At 36.4% G+C, this 16,929-nt stretch overlaps 1 protein-coding gene across 1 annotated transcript in view; it reads left to right on the forward strand.

Annotated features, from left to right (window-relative positions):
• Positions 1 to 16,929, forward strand: part of xylt1 (xylosyltransferase I) — a 94,243-nt gene that overhangs the window by 43,981 nt on the left and 33,333 nt on the right. The window contains exons 3-4 of the mRNA XM_073841296.1: positions 7,604 to 7,776; positions 15,502 to 15,704. Of these exons, the coding sequence (XP_073697397.1) occupies positions 7,604 to 7,776; positions 15,502 to 15,704 (376 nt within the window). The remainder of the gene's footprint in view (positions 1 to 7,603; positions 7,777 to 15,501; positions 15,705 to 16,929) is intronic.

The following is a 16,929-nucleotide window of genomic DNA, read 5'->3' on the forward strand; positions in this document are numbered from 1 at the left end:
TGGTAACAGACATTCGCAGCACTTGTAATTACAATCAGAGACAGGCTGGAAATGAGATTCTGGATTTCCGCACAAGGTTAGACGGATGTAATTGCTGTACGGTGTTTTTTTTTCCCATCTCCCATAGCTGACTACAGAAAACATATTCATGCAATTATGCAGTGCTCAGTCGTCTGCACACAAATCAGGCCTGTGGATGCGTTCAAATAGAACAGTGACAGATCTTCTCGGGGCTCAGAGCCTCTGCCCGGAGAAACTTCCGGAAAGCAGAATGGCTTTTGACAGATATGACAGGGACATCACCGCAGAGACATGAGTCTGGGACATGCGGAGGTTGTAAGGGGGTGGGGTGGGGCTTGAATGCATCTATTTTCAGCAAGTACAGTAGACCGAACAAACCACAAGGATGCTGTTTGTATGTATTTATAAACTGTAATTGCATTGTGCACTAACAGACAAAGTCTTTAATGGCAAACACGTGAGTGGTTTGCCTCAGTGGTGGCAATTAGTGCAGAGGCAACAGGAATTTGAAACAAATGGCAGGTTTTTAATGAACATTGTTGGATGAATGAGTTTCAAATGTGGTCCAGGCTGTTGGTCATGAGGTCCCACAAGGAATCTGCGCATTTTTAACACCGTTGACTGGAAAGGGAAATCTGCAGAATAGATTTACAGAACTGAGAGTGCTATACTCAGTGGAGTTAAAACGAGCTATGTTTCTAACCCAAAGTTCAGATTTTTTGACTGAAAGGTAGGATGTCTATTCTGCCCTACAAAGCAAAAAGGCAGTAACTACGCTGAGTGCAGAACTGAGAAAAATGACTTTAATGTTATCCTGTCATCCAGCCTGTTATCCAATGTTAAAACCGTCCCGTGAGGATGCCGCAAAATCACACACATTTGAGATAAGATATTTTGTCACATAACAAAGGATGCCTTGAATGTCATGAAAATGACAATAACTCATTTTTGACCAAAAATGCAGTTACTGCCTTTTTGCTTTGTAGGGCAGTATTCCTACAGCTGCCATTTTGAAAGTTGCAATATACCGTTCTTTTTTTCCTACTCCCTATTCTTTTTTGTATATTTGCTCTGCTCCACTCTGCTCTGTGAGATCATTATCTCATTTATCATTATCTTATGCAATAACATTTTCTTTTTCTCTAAATACGCTACTGTTCAATAGTTTGGGGTCAGTACGTTTTTTTTTTAATGAATACTTTTTCTCAGCAATGATGCATTAAATAGATTAGAAGTGATAATAAACATTTTATAGGGCCCTATAAAATCCGTTTTATTGTTTCTAAAATTCTGTTTTTCAAATTAATTTTTTTCAGTTTTAATTTTTCTAGACTCTGTTTTAATCAAAAAGCATGTCTAGTTAATTAAAATCACTATTTTTTGAAGGTAAACAAAAATTAAATGAAGGCCCTGTGAAATCTGTATTTTTTTTCTCAAATTCAGCTTTATTTTTCTCAAATTCTGTGTTTTTGATTATTTTTCTAGATTCCATTTTAATGGATTTTCCCTAATCAACCGTAATTAATTGATTTTTCAGTTTTAATTTTTCTAGACTCTGTTTTAATCAAAAAGCATGTCTAGTTAATTAAAATCACTATTTTTTGAAGGTAAACAAAAATTAAATGAAGGCCCTGTGAAATCTGTATTTTTTTTCTCAAATTCAGCTTTATTTTTCTCAAATTCTGTGTTTTTGATTATTTTTCTAGATTCCATTTTAATGGATTTTCCCTAATCAACCGTAATTAATTGATTTTACTGTTTTAATTTTTCTAGACTCTGTTTTATTAAAAAAGCATGTCTAATTAAAATTAAAACTAATTATAAACATTTTAAGGCTCTGTGAAATCTGTTTTTTTTTCTCAAATTCAGTTTTATTTTTGATCAAATTCTGTGTTTTCGATTTATTTTTCTAGATTATATTTTAAAGGGTTTCATTCAATTTTAATAATCAAAATACCCCTAACCATCCCTAATTAATTGATTTTACTATTTTTATGCTTTAATATTTCTAGATTCAGTTTTTTCTGTTTTAATTTTTTCTAGACTCTATTTTAATCAAAAAGCATGTCTAATTAATTGAACTCCATGAAACAATTTATTAATTTAAACAAAAATTTAAATTTTAAGGCCCTATGAAATCCGTATTTTTTTCCCCTCAAATTTAGTGTTTTTGATTTATTTTTCTAGATTACATTTTAATGGTTTCATAATTTTAGTTATCAAAATCCCCCTAATCATCCATAATTAATTGATTTTATAAAAAAATGATAATATTCAGATATACTGTGTTGTGTATTTACATTTTTCTGGTTAATAAGTTCTGCTGTTTTTTTTTTTTTGGTAAATATTTCCTAAAAGATAATTTTTTTAGTGATCATTTTATAAGTAGTAGTATTACTAGTAGTATTACTTAAGTAATATATTTATGTCACAGTTTCTTCAAGTTAAACCAAACTTTTATTTTAACAGGTTGATGTGAAGTTTCTTTTTGTATATGATATGAAAATATTTGTATTATATTGTATAATATTAGTCGTTTCCATCACAGTTGTTACAGTTATTACAGTGCTGACTATTTTTGATCACAAAAAATGCAGCCTTACTAAGCATTATAGACCTACCGACCCCAAACTTTTGAACAATAGTGTATGTTTCTTTAAATTTTATAACAAAGTCTATTAAAGCTTTGTTCAACTTGCAGTGAATTCTTGCATTGTGGGCCATCGGCGTGTCATGCTCGTGATAAAGTGGTATCGGAAAGATCTTGTAGCGAGAGGCGACACAGATGCTCCAACTTTGAAAACGCTCATGGCTTCAGGCGAAATCTCACAACTCGGCTTCTGTTCCTAAATGTTAACATACTCTTATAGTATGACTAGTGTTTCACTAAGAACACGTAGGAAACACAGGGACAGATGATGGTCAGGCCTGTCCACCCCATAAAGACAGAGGACACCGAGGGGTTAAGATGGTGTAATTGCCTTTAATAAAGGACCTTCAAGCCTTTCCCGGCCTCCACCCATCCAGGGTCGGCCAGGTTCCCCCTCAGGGCCAGGAGCGGTGACTTTCCTGTCCCTGTTCAGGCTTCATCACAGGGTCTGGGAGGCCGGTGCACTTTAGGACAGTAACGACAGGCTCGGCTTTCAGATTATAGTCATTACCCCCTCATGGCCCATGTCTTCAGTCAGCATGGCCTTGCGCCAAAACATAGTGCCTTCAATGTAATTTCATATGAGCATTTAAAATTAACCTCGTGGCCTGTAATGAGTAATTCAGCCTGCCCTTCTTTAGAAGTGGCAGGCTATACCATGACATGGAGAGAGAGGCAGCCCGCCACGTATTTATTCTGTGGGCATTTTTAGAAAGCCACAAACGACCAAGGCTCAGCCCTTGTGGTCTGCGCCAAGCTATTTGTGAGCGCTGGATATATGTCTGAAGGAAGGCGGGGATGGTGTCTTGTATCAGCCATTGTGGAGATGGTATCAGTGAAACACTTATAGGCCAATAGGTGTTCATGTGGTGGATTGCTGCGGTTCTGGATTCCGGCGTTACAGCAGTGTCTCGGATGGATTGAGGTACCCTCAACTCGATTTAAGTGTTACAAAGGTTCATCTGTTTCAGCTGGACCACTGAGGGATACTCTCCATCTCATTGACTGCGTCACACAGACAGTTTTTGAGATTGATGACTGTATTTATTGATAGGAGTCTGTCCCAAATTGTCCTGTTTTTACCATAAACAAAGCCCCTTTTATATTCCCGTGGTTAGAGATGTGAATAATGACTGTAATCACATTGGCAGAAGATGGTGACCTTCAGAATGACTTGGCAGCTAAAATTAAAGTGGGTTTTTTTATAGATTAAACTGAACTCTAATATCATTGAAAGCTTTGTTTTTAGATATTTGAACTTTATTTTGGCCCTTTTTAGCCTCAATAGCCGCTTTTCCACTGTCGGGCCAGTGCGAGCCAGTGCTAAGAGCGTGCAGGGCGGAGCCATTGGCCTCGAGTCGCAAGCACCAAGGCCAAAAGTAAGCTGCGTTTCCACAATCGAGCCAGTAGCCTCGCTGCGCAAACCTAAATCCCGCCTTTTACACACCTCCTTGGATCAAACGTCACGAAACCCCTCCCCTTTCAGCGGGGAGATTGAAAGTAAGTCAGGTAGGCCACCATAGTGTGATAACGAACGAACAAAATGAAGAGCGCCGAAGCGGCTGTTTGTTTGCTCCTTTTGGTGTTTTCTTGGTGGAAGATGAGGCAGCGAAAAGATGCGAAGACGGAGGCTCAGCGGCGTTTACGCCGAAAGCTTATGTTAGCTGCAGGGCGAAAAAGAATAACACAGCGACGTGGAAGCCGGCTACAACGAATGCAGAAACGCCTTGTAATGTTGGCGATGTCTGTTCCGATGCAAGAAGTGCTCTGCAACAGTTGTTAATGCAGCAGCAATATTTGTAATATATTATATTAATAAATCACTTGAAAAGAAGCTTTGTTTTTATGACCTACACACAAATCTTTCGTCTAACTTGGTATTACATCAAACAAAATATTGCATATTATCTACACACTACTGCAAAAAATAACTACACAGTTGTACTTCTAGTATATTTTTTTTATGCTTTTATTTAGTTACAAATACAAATAAATGTTGGTGAGTTTTGTGGGGGTTTTTGGACGATGTAAATTATACATCAGATCTCATTTTTATACGATCTTATTTGCATTTGTCCAAATTTATATAAGAGTAGATACTCATCAGACATGCATTTAAATAATGTTTTCATCACATAGTTGTGTGTAACAACAGTTAATAGTGTAACTATTAAAGAATAGGACCTTATTTACACAGGACACAAAAAGTGCCCCATCAGATAACCATTTACGTAATGTGCCCATCAAAACTGCATTTCCATATCAATATCTGCCTAATATAAGTGTATTCTCTGGGCACCGCTTTGTCCATTGTGCGTTTTTATGGTTTTATACTGCGCCCGCAATTTCTTCAACTTGTCTCGAACTTGCAATGTGGTGCGCTGGATATTTAGCTTTGCGAGTTCAGCAACGATGTATTTTATCACGTCTTCGTTTCTGCAGACGCCGTCAAACTGGCGTTGTATATTGTCCTCGGCCCAAATGCTAAGAAGAACCCTGTATTAACTCAGCGAAATGCGCATCTTACCGCAGACACACTCCGCCTTTCACTTTGACCACGCCTCAAGCCCCAGCCGGCCCGCTTTGGCCCAAGGTTTTCGTGGGGCCGAAAAACCCGGGCCATTGGCCCTGAGGAAGCACCGACGAGCCACGATCAGGCCCCGGAAGTGACAGTGGAAACACGACTGGCCCTGGCACGCTTTTGGCCCGACAGTGGAAACGCGGCTATTTTAAACTGCAATCAACAGTGACCGTATCGACCAAAACCTGTGAAAATGACTATTTGTGACCCTGGACCACAAAACCAGTCATAAGGGTCAATCTTTTTTAAATTGAGGTTTATACATAACCTGAAAGCTGAATAAATATGCTTTCCATTGATGTATGGTTTGGTGGAATAGAACAATATTTGAAAATCTGGAATCTGAGGGTGCTCAAAAATCTAAATATTGAGAAAATCGTTTAAAGTTTGGAGTAAGTAAGATTTTTTTTTTCTTAAGTCTCTAATGTTCACCAAAACTAAATATTATTTTATTTTATTTTATGATATATTTTTTAAATATGAAATATACTTTTATTTTTAGTATATTCCTGTGATTGCAAAGCTGAATTTTCAGCATTATTACTCGTCTTCAGAGTCACATGATCCTTCAGAAATCATGTTAAAAACAGTTCATATTTTTCTATTCCAACTGTTATGCATCACTTTCAGGATTCTAAAAAGATCAAAAGAACAGCATTTTTTGTATATCTTTTGTAACTCATTGTAAATTTTGTAAATTATAAGTGTTTTACTGTCACTTTTTATCAATTTAATGCATCATCGTTTAAATTTCAAGCGCATATCAATGAAATGAATGAATTGCAGTTTCCAAACAGTGTATTTGTGTATGGTTAGAAAATAGTATGGCCTCATAAACATAAAAATGCCCATGGAAACCAAATATTACTCTTAAGTTTATATCTGGCAACTGACAATCTGTTTTAAGGCGAGACACGGCAGGCAAAAACATCGTTTTTTTTTTATTGGTCAATTTTGAGATTTTTGGATATTTGTCTTCAATAACATGTCTTCTTTTAGACTTGTGGTGAAAAAAAGTCCGAAATACACATTTAGGTCTTTATTTTACTGCACTTTGTCTGTTTGCGTCTGTAGATTTCTCATAAATTCAACAAAAGTTGGCGTTCTAAATCAACATGCTGCTCCACGATCTCTGTCTACCCAGTCATCACGTACACTGCTGGAAAGCTCTCTCTCTTCTGTGCAATGCTGTCGGATCCAAATATGGTTATTTCCTTTTTATCAGCAACCAATCGTGAAAGTAAAAGAGGGGATTTAACTCTAAATGCGCAATCTCATTGGCTGAAGATAATTTCTGACAACGTGATTCGTTCAGAATCGTCACATGGTATGCTTTGACGCTTCCTTGTTTGGTTTAGCTTTCCGCGGTATCTTTTGAGTGAATGAATGAAAATAACTTCGCGTCAATCATCGAAAAGAGTACAGCAGTTGTCACTTGCAAGGGGGAAAATGAAAATTAGTAATGGATTACATGGTGAAATTCCCTCGGGAAGCGCATCTGAACGTAAGCTGTCGATGGGAACCCAGGGTGGTTTAGATATAAGCCAATCTATAAATAAAGTGCACTCTACACAACAGTGGCTGCTTGTTCATGTATTTGTCGTTCTCTGTGGTTAGTTGAAGGTCTTATTTGGCAATGTTGTTTTATTCAGTTTACATTGTTATAAATAATTACTTGGCCAGTTGTTTTGCTTGTTAGCAATGTTTTCATATAAAAATGTGTGGAATTTTTACAATATAAATCTTTAAATCCCATTTTCTCAAAATGACTTTTCTCTCATACTCCAAGTCCGAAATCTCCACTTCAGTAGCACCTATATACACCAAACTTTCCAGTCTTGTACCTAGTAATATTATGAAGACTATTACAGAGGGATTTGTAAATATATTATTCCTAGCCTGATTTATATAACATTTTATTCCAAAAAACATGGCGAAAATACATTTTTTAAGGCTATTGACAGTATATTCTGATTTACAGGATAACAAAAGTGGATATCCATAAATCCCTCTGTAATTTTTTTCCCATCTAATATGTGAACACAATGAAAAAAGAATTTTGAATCTGGCTTTATCCAATTCTGAGATTTCGTTTTTTAAAATATAGGCAAATTAGCGCATATTTACTTAGATAATGCCTAATTTGCATATTTAAACATAAAATTACAAAAACATTGTAATACATTTTTTTCTCATCTTAATGTAGGTAATCAACTGAGAAAGTTTCATGGTCATATCTGCTAGTTAAAAATTTTACCCTATTCACCTGTAGTGTCTCGCCTTAAGTATAGATGTGGCTAATTTAGTCTTGAGCCACTGTGGTTAATGTGTGTGTCTGTGTGTTTGTGCAGGCAAAGTGAATATGAATGTGCAATGGGAGGACGACTCTATGGAGACTGTGCCTGCGGTACCGGTGCGGATAGCCTTCATGTTGGTGGTCCACGGACGGGCCGCACGCCAGGTTCAGCGTCTCTTCAAGGCCATATACCACACGTCTCATTTCTACTACATTCATGTGGACCAGGTATGTCTTCAGCACCCATTCAGATGAGAATGTTCTGAAATGACTGAACAGCTGTAGTTGTTAGTATATCAACAACTATATAAAATACATAAAATATAAAGTATTTGAATTCACTCATTAACTAATCTGTTGTTGGGTGAATAGTTGACCATCTCTAAGAGCAGTAGTGGGGGATGGGAAGAGAGGGGGATGCTGGATAAACAGTGGGCTCCATCCCCTCCATTCATTCAGTAAGCTGTTTCAAAAGCCTGATGGAGGATTATTAAAGAGCCATACTTCAGTGTCTTTCACACCATTTACTCTCCCAGCTTGGCAAGTGATAGAGTGTGAACATGAAAGGCTGTTTGTTCTCACACACACACACACACACACACACACACACACACACACACACACACACACACACACACACACACAGATAATGCTGCTACCCCCCTCCCTTAATTACACACATACAAAAATACACTTAATGAGCCACTTGAATTTATGGCAGGAATGCGTAGGGTGAGTACTCTGTCTTGTAATTTCAAAAGAGCAGGATAAAGAGCTGCTTTTCAATCAGTCCATCATCGTGGAGACAAGCTTTATGACTCCATAAAACGAGCGGAGGAAAAGAGAGGAGTAAAAGGTGGGGTGGTATTACGCAGAAAACACGATGAATCGAAGTCTGTCACGTGTATGTCTCTAGAAGAACATAGTGCACCACACTCGCATGCCAAGTTTGTCACAAGCAAATTACTTTTTTAGCATTTTTGTTGTGTTTCTAGTAAAATATCTAAACGTCAGACAAACAAGACATGTATACTTGAGAAATAAGAGGGATGCACAATATATCGATACCATATTGTCTGGGGGCTGATAATATTATTGTTTTTTTATTTATATGTCAATATTGGATATATTTCAGTCAATTTTGTTTTTTAACTGTAATTGCAAATCAGACAAATATACTGATTAAGAAAATGTTGCAGCTAGGGGTGTGCGATATATATCGTCTACGATAATATCGTAATTGCTGTTTAACAATACGCGATTGACATTATTGAGTATATCACAAAAACCAGCAAAAACGCACCTAAAGAGTTCACACATACACTATGAGATGTACAGTCAAACCAAAAATTATTCAGACACCGGATATAATTTTGATATTTTTTTACTAGTGGGTACTGGACACTATAGTTCATTTATGCAAGTGAGTAAACTTTTTTGCAAACGTGATATTGATTTAATAAACAGCTCCATAAACAAGAAATAAAAGTGACTTACATTTTAGACACAAGAGTTCTTTCCAATTTTCTGTATTTCAACAACAAAAATAGTTCCAAACAAAGCCACAACATGACAGTGAGTCATTCATTCAACCGATTAGTTCTAACGGCAGATTGATTCAGTAATGAAACATTGAGTACGTTTACATGGACAGCAATATTCCGATTTTAACGCGATTAAGTCAATACTCTGATTAAGAAGCAACCATGTAAACTGATATTTTTGATTAATTTAATCCGACTAAGGTCATAATCGGAGTAAACACAAATCGAATTAAGACAGGTGGAGTATTCCTATTTTAGTCGCATTATGGAAGACATGTACACACCTTAATCACGCTATTCCCCTTGTGTAGGACTTTTTGCCACATTTTGCGACAGGATACACACTAATGCTGCGTTCCATGCAGTTTTTGAGCTCCTAAATCACGTCTTCAAACCACGACTCAAGACTTTGTAGCATTCCAGGCAAGTCACGCCAAGCATTTATTATTTTTATATTAATTTGATTGCAACGTTATATTGTCCTAAACTCTATTTTTCCACCGTGTACCACTTGCATAAACACCACACCCATAGAGGCTTTATTGTTGTTTCGTGGGCTATGTCACGTCAGAACTCGGAACTGGGAGTACGTCAATCTAGTACGAGTTCACGGGTGGGAATTCACAGGTTTGAGTGCCTTTCCAGTGCACTTTAACGGGTAGAAGTTTGGAAAAACACGGGTAACGGGTTGTCTGGAACGCGGCATAATGCTCTCAGTTGGTCGCACGTGCATATGCTTTGGTTTCATTTTTATTTATTTATTTTTTGCTACAACATGGGATTAATCTGATAAATAGTTTGTCTGTTATCATAATTTATAGTTTTATGGAAAGGTAGTTAACATTCAACCCGTTCTTTTTCATTAGTATTATTTGTGATTTTAATTTTGTGAACGGGATTTCCGCTATTGGAATGTCTTAGGATGCTTTTCACTTTTACTTTTGAATTCATGATGTTGGTTTTGCTTACATATCAATTATAAGATTAAAACAAATTCTTAAAAGATGGATTTGTTATTTTTAATTAAACAGCATAACAACAATAAAATAAAATAGCTTATATAGCATTTATTAACAAAAACTAATTAGACGAGGCATGGACTCCATCATATGCTGTGTTATATGCCGACTTATTACAGAGCGCGCAAATACTGAGCAATCAAATTAATTAATAAAAAATAAATAAAAGAAAGCCTCCAAAGCGTAATGAGAGGGAAACGGCAAAGATAACAGGGTTTTCAAAATGAAAGCAAACAAAAAAAGTTAAACGAAACTGGCTTTCGGTGACTGTGCTTGCGTGTGTTTTTTTTTCCTCAAATCTGACTGGCTCTGAAACGCTCGCTGTATGGAGCAGACGCTTTAGGGCAGCACAGCATGCACTCGCACAAATGCGACCACGGCAAATTTTAGCTCACACATTCTAAACAATTTGTTGCATATGTCCAGAGCCACTTAAAGCTTTTGTAAAATTAAAACCGAAACATCCAAAAGTCAACGAAGATGAACTGATAGCGTCGCGTGTGGACCTAATGATGTGTCATTAATCGATCTATGTACTCTAACATGTAAAACGGGAACATGAAAGGAATATTCTAAAAGCAACTCATGTAAACAGCTTAATCATACTATTGTCTTAATCAGAATAAGGTCATTAATTAGATTACTGGTGTCCATGTAAACGTAGTCAGTGACTACGTTTACATGGACACCAGTAATCTAATTAATGACCTTATTCTGAATAAGACAATTAGGGCTGCAACTAACGATTATTTTAATAATCGATTAATCTGTCGATTATTTTTTTCGATTAATCGATGAATCGGATAAAAAAAGGGATTTACAACCCTTTATTCAAAAACAGAACTAAAATCTTTAGAAAGTGCACGAACATGTTGCTCCTTGAACTGTTATAATAATAATAATAATAATAATAATAATAAAATAAAAATGGACTAACACAAAAAACATACACATGTATGCTTTACATCTGCCAAATATATAGACTAAATAAACTAAAATTACTATCCGTCAAGACAGCGGCTTGCTGTGGTGTACATGCGGCATTTCCCATCAAGAAGCCTCTCAAATTAAATTCCTCAGTGCGCATTAAAAAAGTCATGTGACTTTGCACGCTGGAACGGGATAACTTGACTAACTTTCTGCTACATTCATTCTGCCATGGCGGTGTTTAGTGTCCTGCCATCAGCAGCGACCAGCTGGAAGAGTTCCGCATTCAAATGCACGCAAAACTGGCCTCAAAGCCCCAGCAAAAGTAATTACCATGAATGTGTCAAGGCAAAAATTAAGAAAATATTCGAATTACTTATTAATAAACTAGTATTTTCTGATTCAGTGTTGCAAAGATGAAATTGACGATCCTGCCATCTGCTCATTAATGCCCAATGCATCTTTATGGATTAGCTAATGAAAGAGTTTTGTTTTCGATTTTAATTATTTCGTTTTATAGTAAAATAATAATTTAAAGCTTTCTATAGATATTGTGTTTGTGAGGCAATTATCTGGGTTTCGGTTAATTATTGTGAAGCGCTCCTGTTTAAACCAAAGATATCAAGTGTATTCTGTTTGTTTTCTTTAAGAGCACATTTTGTTGATACTGTGAGTACACACAAACTAAGGTAGACCCTTTACAGTTCCGGCCCGGGTGGTAAATTACTCTTACCTTTATGAGCAAAAAAGAAATTCCACATTGCACTGGCATCTCCATGTCCTGCAAAGCGCGCTTCTCTCCGCACAAACTTTGGAATTATCTTGATTGAATGATTAAACTAATATTGTGATATGTTTTAAGTTTTTTATATCAATGGATTTAAATTTAAATCGCGATGAATTAAGCAGGCTTTTGATCTGTCTGCCGCTGTTTGCTAGTATAACTTTAAAAAACAAAAACTTGAATTTAACAAACAAAAAGTGTTCCAAATATATCTCTAAATTAACTTTATAAACTAAAGGAACGAAAATAAATGTAATCACTTTGCTATTAAAACCAGCAGCTGTGTAATGAGGAAGAGAAAGAGAAAAAAAGACAGTCGGACTGGAAATTCAGTCGGCCAAAAATTGATGAGCTGTCGGACATTTTTACAAGGAATGTTTGTTTAATAGCCTATTTAATACTCTTAGGCTACTTTCTTAATTAAATATATTATTTCTTTGATTTATTTTAGCGTTTTCAGGCTGATTGTTCGCTGACTGAAGTGTAGGCTATATATAAAAAAAACAACGTGCCACCGTCACAGCCCTATTCAAAACTGAGACGATTTCACCTCAGCAGAGCTCCTCTTTCTCCTCACGGTTGTGGTATGTTTTCGACACATTATACAGACAGACAGTGTTACAAAAACTATAGAAGTAGTTCTCTCCATCTCCACTATCCAACGACCCGTACACCAGCTGTTTTGCGATCGAGCATTGGCTGCTGTGAAAGTACGCTAGCCAAAGTAGGCTTAAATATCAAACATGTTTGATATAAATCGGGACAGCATATATATATAATGTAGAAACGGTGCTTTATGCTCAAATGTTCCAGTTTTGCGCATAAATTAAATTCGCATTTTTGGATGGAAACACAGCTTATGAGGTGCCGAACTCTGCTGGCATCAGTGCGGGAGAGAGACCGAATGTGTCCACTCCGCTCTGCGCTCAATTTTTTTTTTAAATATATATAATAACAACCAAATGTCTCTGCATCGCGCGACACAACGAATCGATTATGAAATTCGTTGCCAACGCTTTTAGTAATCGATTTTTATCGATTTTATCGATTCGTTGTTGCAGCCCTAAAGACAATAATATGATTAAGCTGTTTACATGAGTTGCTTTTAGAATATTCCTTTCATGTTGCCGTTTTACATGTTATAGTACATAGATCGATTAATGACACACATCATTAGATCAGTTCATCTTCGTTATAGACTTTTGGATGTTTCGGTTTTAATTTTACAAAAGCTTGAAGTGGCTCTGGACATATGCAACAATTTTTTTTAGAATGTGTGAGTTAAAATTTGCCGTGGTCGCATTTGTGCGAGTGCATGCTGTGCTGCTCCAAAGCGTCTGCTCCATACAGCGAGCGTTTCAGAGCCAGTCAGTTTTTAGGGGAAAAAAAAAACACACGCAAGTCGAAAGCCAGTGTAGTTTTACTTTTTTTTTTTTTTTTTTTTTTTTCATTTTGAAAACCCTGTTATCTTTGCCGTTTACCTCACATTACGCTTTAGAGGCTTTCTTTTATTTATTTTTTATTAATTGATTTGATTGCTCAGTGTTTGCGTGCCCTGTAATAAATTGTTTAGTCGGCATATAACACAGCATGTGATGGAGTCCATGCCTCGTCTTATTAGTTTTTGTTAATAAATGATATAAGCTGGTTTTATTTTATTGTTGTTATGTTTAATTAAAAATAACAAATCCATCTTTTAAAAAATTGTTTTAATCTTAAAATTGATAGGTGTAGCCTATATATGTAAGCAAAACCAAGATCATGAATTCGATAGTAAAAGTGAAAAGCATCCTAAGACATTCAAATAGCGGAAATCCCGTTCACAAAATTAAAATCACAAATAATACTAATGAAAAAGAACAGGTTGAATGTTAACTACGTTTCTATAAAACTATAAATTATGATAACAGACAAACCATTTATCAGCAATGAGCATTGATTAATCCCATGTTGTAGAAAAAAAATAATTTAAATAAAAATAAAACCAAAGCATAAGCACGTGCGATCAACTGAGAGCGTTATGCCGCGTTCCAGGCAACCCGTTACCCGTGTTTTTCCAAACTTCTACCCGGGAAAGTGCACTGGAAAGGCACTCAAACCCGTGAATTCCCACCCGTGAACTCGTACTAGATCGACGTACTCCCAGTTCTGAGTTCTGAGGTGACACAGCCCGCGAAACAACAATAAAGCCTCTTGGGTGCGGTGTTTATGCAAGTGGCACACGGTGGAAAAATAGAGTATAAGACAATATAACGTTGCAATCAAATTATTAATAATATAGCTAAAATTAATAAATGCTTGGCGTGACTTGCCTGGAACGCTACAAAGTCCTGAGTCGTGGTTTGAAGACGTGATTTACGAGCTCAAAAACCTGCCTGGAACGCAGCATTAGTGTGTATCCTGTCACAAAATGTGGCGAAAAGTCCTACACAAGGGGAATAGTGTGATTAAGGTGTGTACATGTCTTCCATAATGCGACTAAAATAGGAATACTCCACCTGTCTTAATTCGATTTGTGTTTACTCCGATTATGACTTTAGTCGGATTAAATTAATCAAAAATATCTCAGTTTACTTGGTTGCTTCTTAATCAGAGTATTGTCTTAATCGCGTTAAAATCGGAATATTGTTGTCCATGTAAACGTACTCATTGACTCACTTATGCAGTTATTTGCCACCATTTACTGACAATTTTAGGTTCATATTTAAAGTATATTTCCCTTTTTCCCCCAAATCTTTATCAGTATTCAACTTTTTTTTAATATTAAAACATAATTTATATATTTGTTAATGCAAGTTAAATGCATTCACGTCCTGCATTAAACAGTCTGTGTAAATGCATCTAAATGCCACTTCAGATGCAGATTCTGTGCCACCTTTGCATTGCAAATGCAATTTATATTAATACTGATTGATTGTTAACATTTAATTAATACCTTATTGATTGGTAACACTCCTATACACTGTAAAAAAAAACACACTTTGTTGAGTAAACTTATGTTACCCTGCTGCCAGTTCAGTCAACTCAAATAAGTTTAGTCAACTTGAAATGTTAAGTTGTACTAAGTGACAACTTAGATATTTGAGTTGACTTAACAAAAAATTGGTTTGTTAAACTTAAAAACTTGGTAAGTTACCTGGCTGCCTTAAAATTTTAAGTTGAATCAACTCAAATATCTAACAACTTAACATTTTAAGTTACTATTCGAATTTATTGATTTAATTTGACACAAAAGGTGATGAATACATTTAATTAGAAAAAAGTTAGGAAAAAAATGGCCTTATAAAAGTAAAAATGCCCATAAAAGGTAAAAATCAATTTAAACTTATTGGAAAAGTTCATTTCCGTTACTCCTGCAAACGAACCACCGCACAGAATATGAAGAATATTAAAAGCTTTGGGAGTCAGCTGTCCACAGCAGTCCTAAACCTGTCAAAGTACCAGCACAATAACATGCTCAGCAAAATATGGTATAAAAAAAATATAAAAACTCTGTGTCACCTGACTGTTTGAAAAAGCCTCATCCACTTCATTCAATCAGTTTTTTCCCACAAGGTGCCCTTAGTGGACGGTCAGACTTTGTTTATCTCATAATAACACTGGTCACGTTTGACTGACTGATCCCAGATAAAGTTCTCAGACTCCAAATTAACCAGTGCCTGTCTTTTTCCCCCCACAGCGATCCAACTACCTGCACAGGCAGATGATGGCTCTGACTCGCCAGTATCCCAACGTCCGGGTTACACCGTGGCGCATGTCCACGATATGGGGTGGTGCCAGTCTGCTCACCATGTATCTGCAGAGCATGAAGGACCTGCTGGCCATGCGAGATTGGTCCTGGGATTTCTTCATCAACCTGAGTGCTGCTGATTACCCAATCAGGTGAGTCATCATTATCTCGCATTACTCCACTTTTGACTGATTACTCTGTTGATATCATTTGCATTGCTTAGTTTGTCATTGTTTTCTCTCAGGAATGATTCACGTTTATTGGTTGCCACAGAGAACAATTGAGTTAACACCTGAATAGCATTTCGCTGTGGGCTGCTGGGAGATTAGTTCCAAGCAATGTCACAATTTAGTTTAGCAGGGGATTATGGGTAATTGAGATCACCATTGGCTGTTTGATCTGGTGTCAACAAGCTTGATGGTTCGTAGAACTGTTGAGGGATTACATTTAAGCATCTTGTGGAGATTGCACTTGTTTATTCACATTTAGCTTAATTTAATATCGACAGAGCCACAACACAATAAAAAAGCTTAAAGGAACTTAAAGATACTTTAACTTAGAGGGGCTCTGAAATTACATCAGAGCTGGAATTAATTTATCTAAAATGAAGAGATTAAATAATTTTTAATTAGTTAGTTAAATAATTTTTTTAGTTATATTTTTTAAAAATATATTTAAATATTTTTAAATATATATATATATATATATATATATATATATAGTTTATTTTTTTGTTTTTTAAAGTCCTGGATTTTTTTCCCAAACATTCTGCACATTAAAAAAAAAAAGTAATAAAATGCCTCATTATTGCAGTATCTCATCACATTACCTGTAACTCAATGTGCTATTTCTGTCTGTAAGCCGAACGGTGTCTGTCTGGAATATTTGAATTATCACCATGATAAATGCCATTAGCGTGCATAACTCTTCAGTCCATAATGAGAGCAGGATGAGAGGTTGAGTAACCCAGCAACTCCCCCGGCTACAATCAATATTACAGCCATGTCATTTTCTGCAGCCCTCAGAAATCAGGGTGTTAGAGATCGATACAGCCGTGTGATGAATTCTGGCCTGTCCCGCACAGCCGTTCAAGGTTAATCCTGCCTCTCTATCACTCCGTCACACGCCACACCTCCAGACCGGAGAGGAAAGTTAGCTATGAGCCAAAGCCCCTTTAAAGCGGAACATCAAAGAAAAATAAAATGATTCTTTTCATCTCAAGCTTGGAGTCGGGTTCAGGTGCGAGCTATAAGTAGCCTGTCAGTGTGTGTGTGTGTGTGTGTGTGTGTGTGTGTAGTGCGGTGATGTAGTTGCTATCATTTGTATTATACTGTGCAGAAACACCATTTCTCTAAAACATGAGGACAAATCGGTCCA

Source organism: Garra rufa, chromosome 1, assembly GCF_049309525.1.
Source record: "Garra rufa chromosome 1, GarRuf1.0, whole genome shotgun sequence".
NCBI lineage: Eukaryota > Metazoa > Chordata > Actinopteri > Cypriniformes > Cyprinidae > Garra > Garra rufa.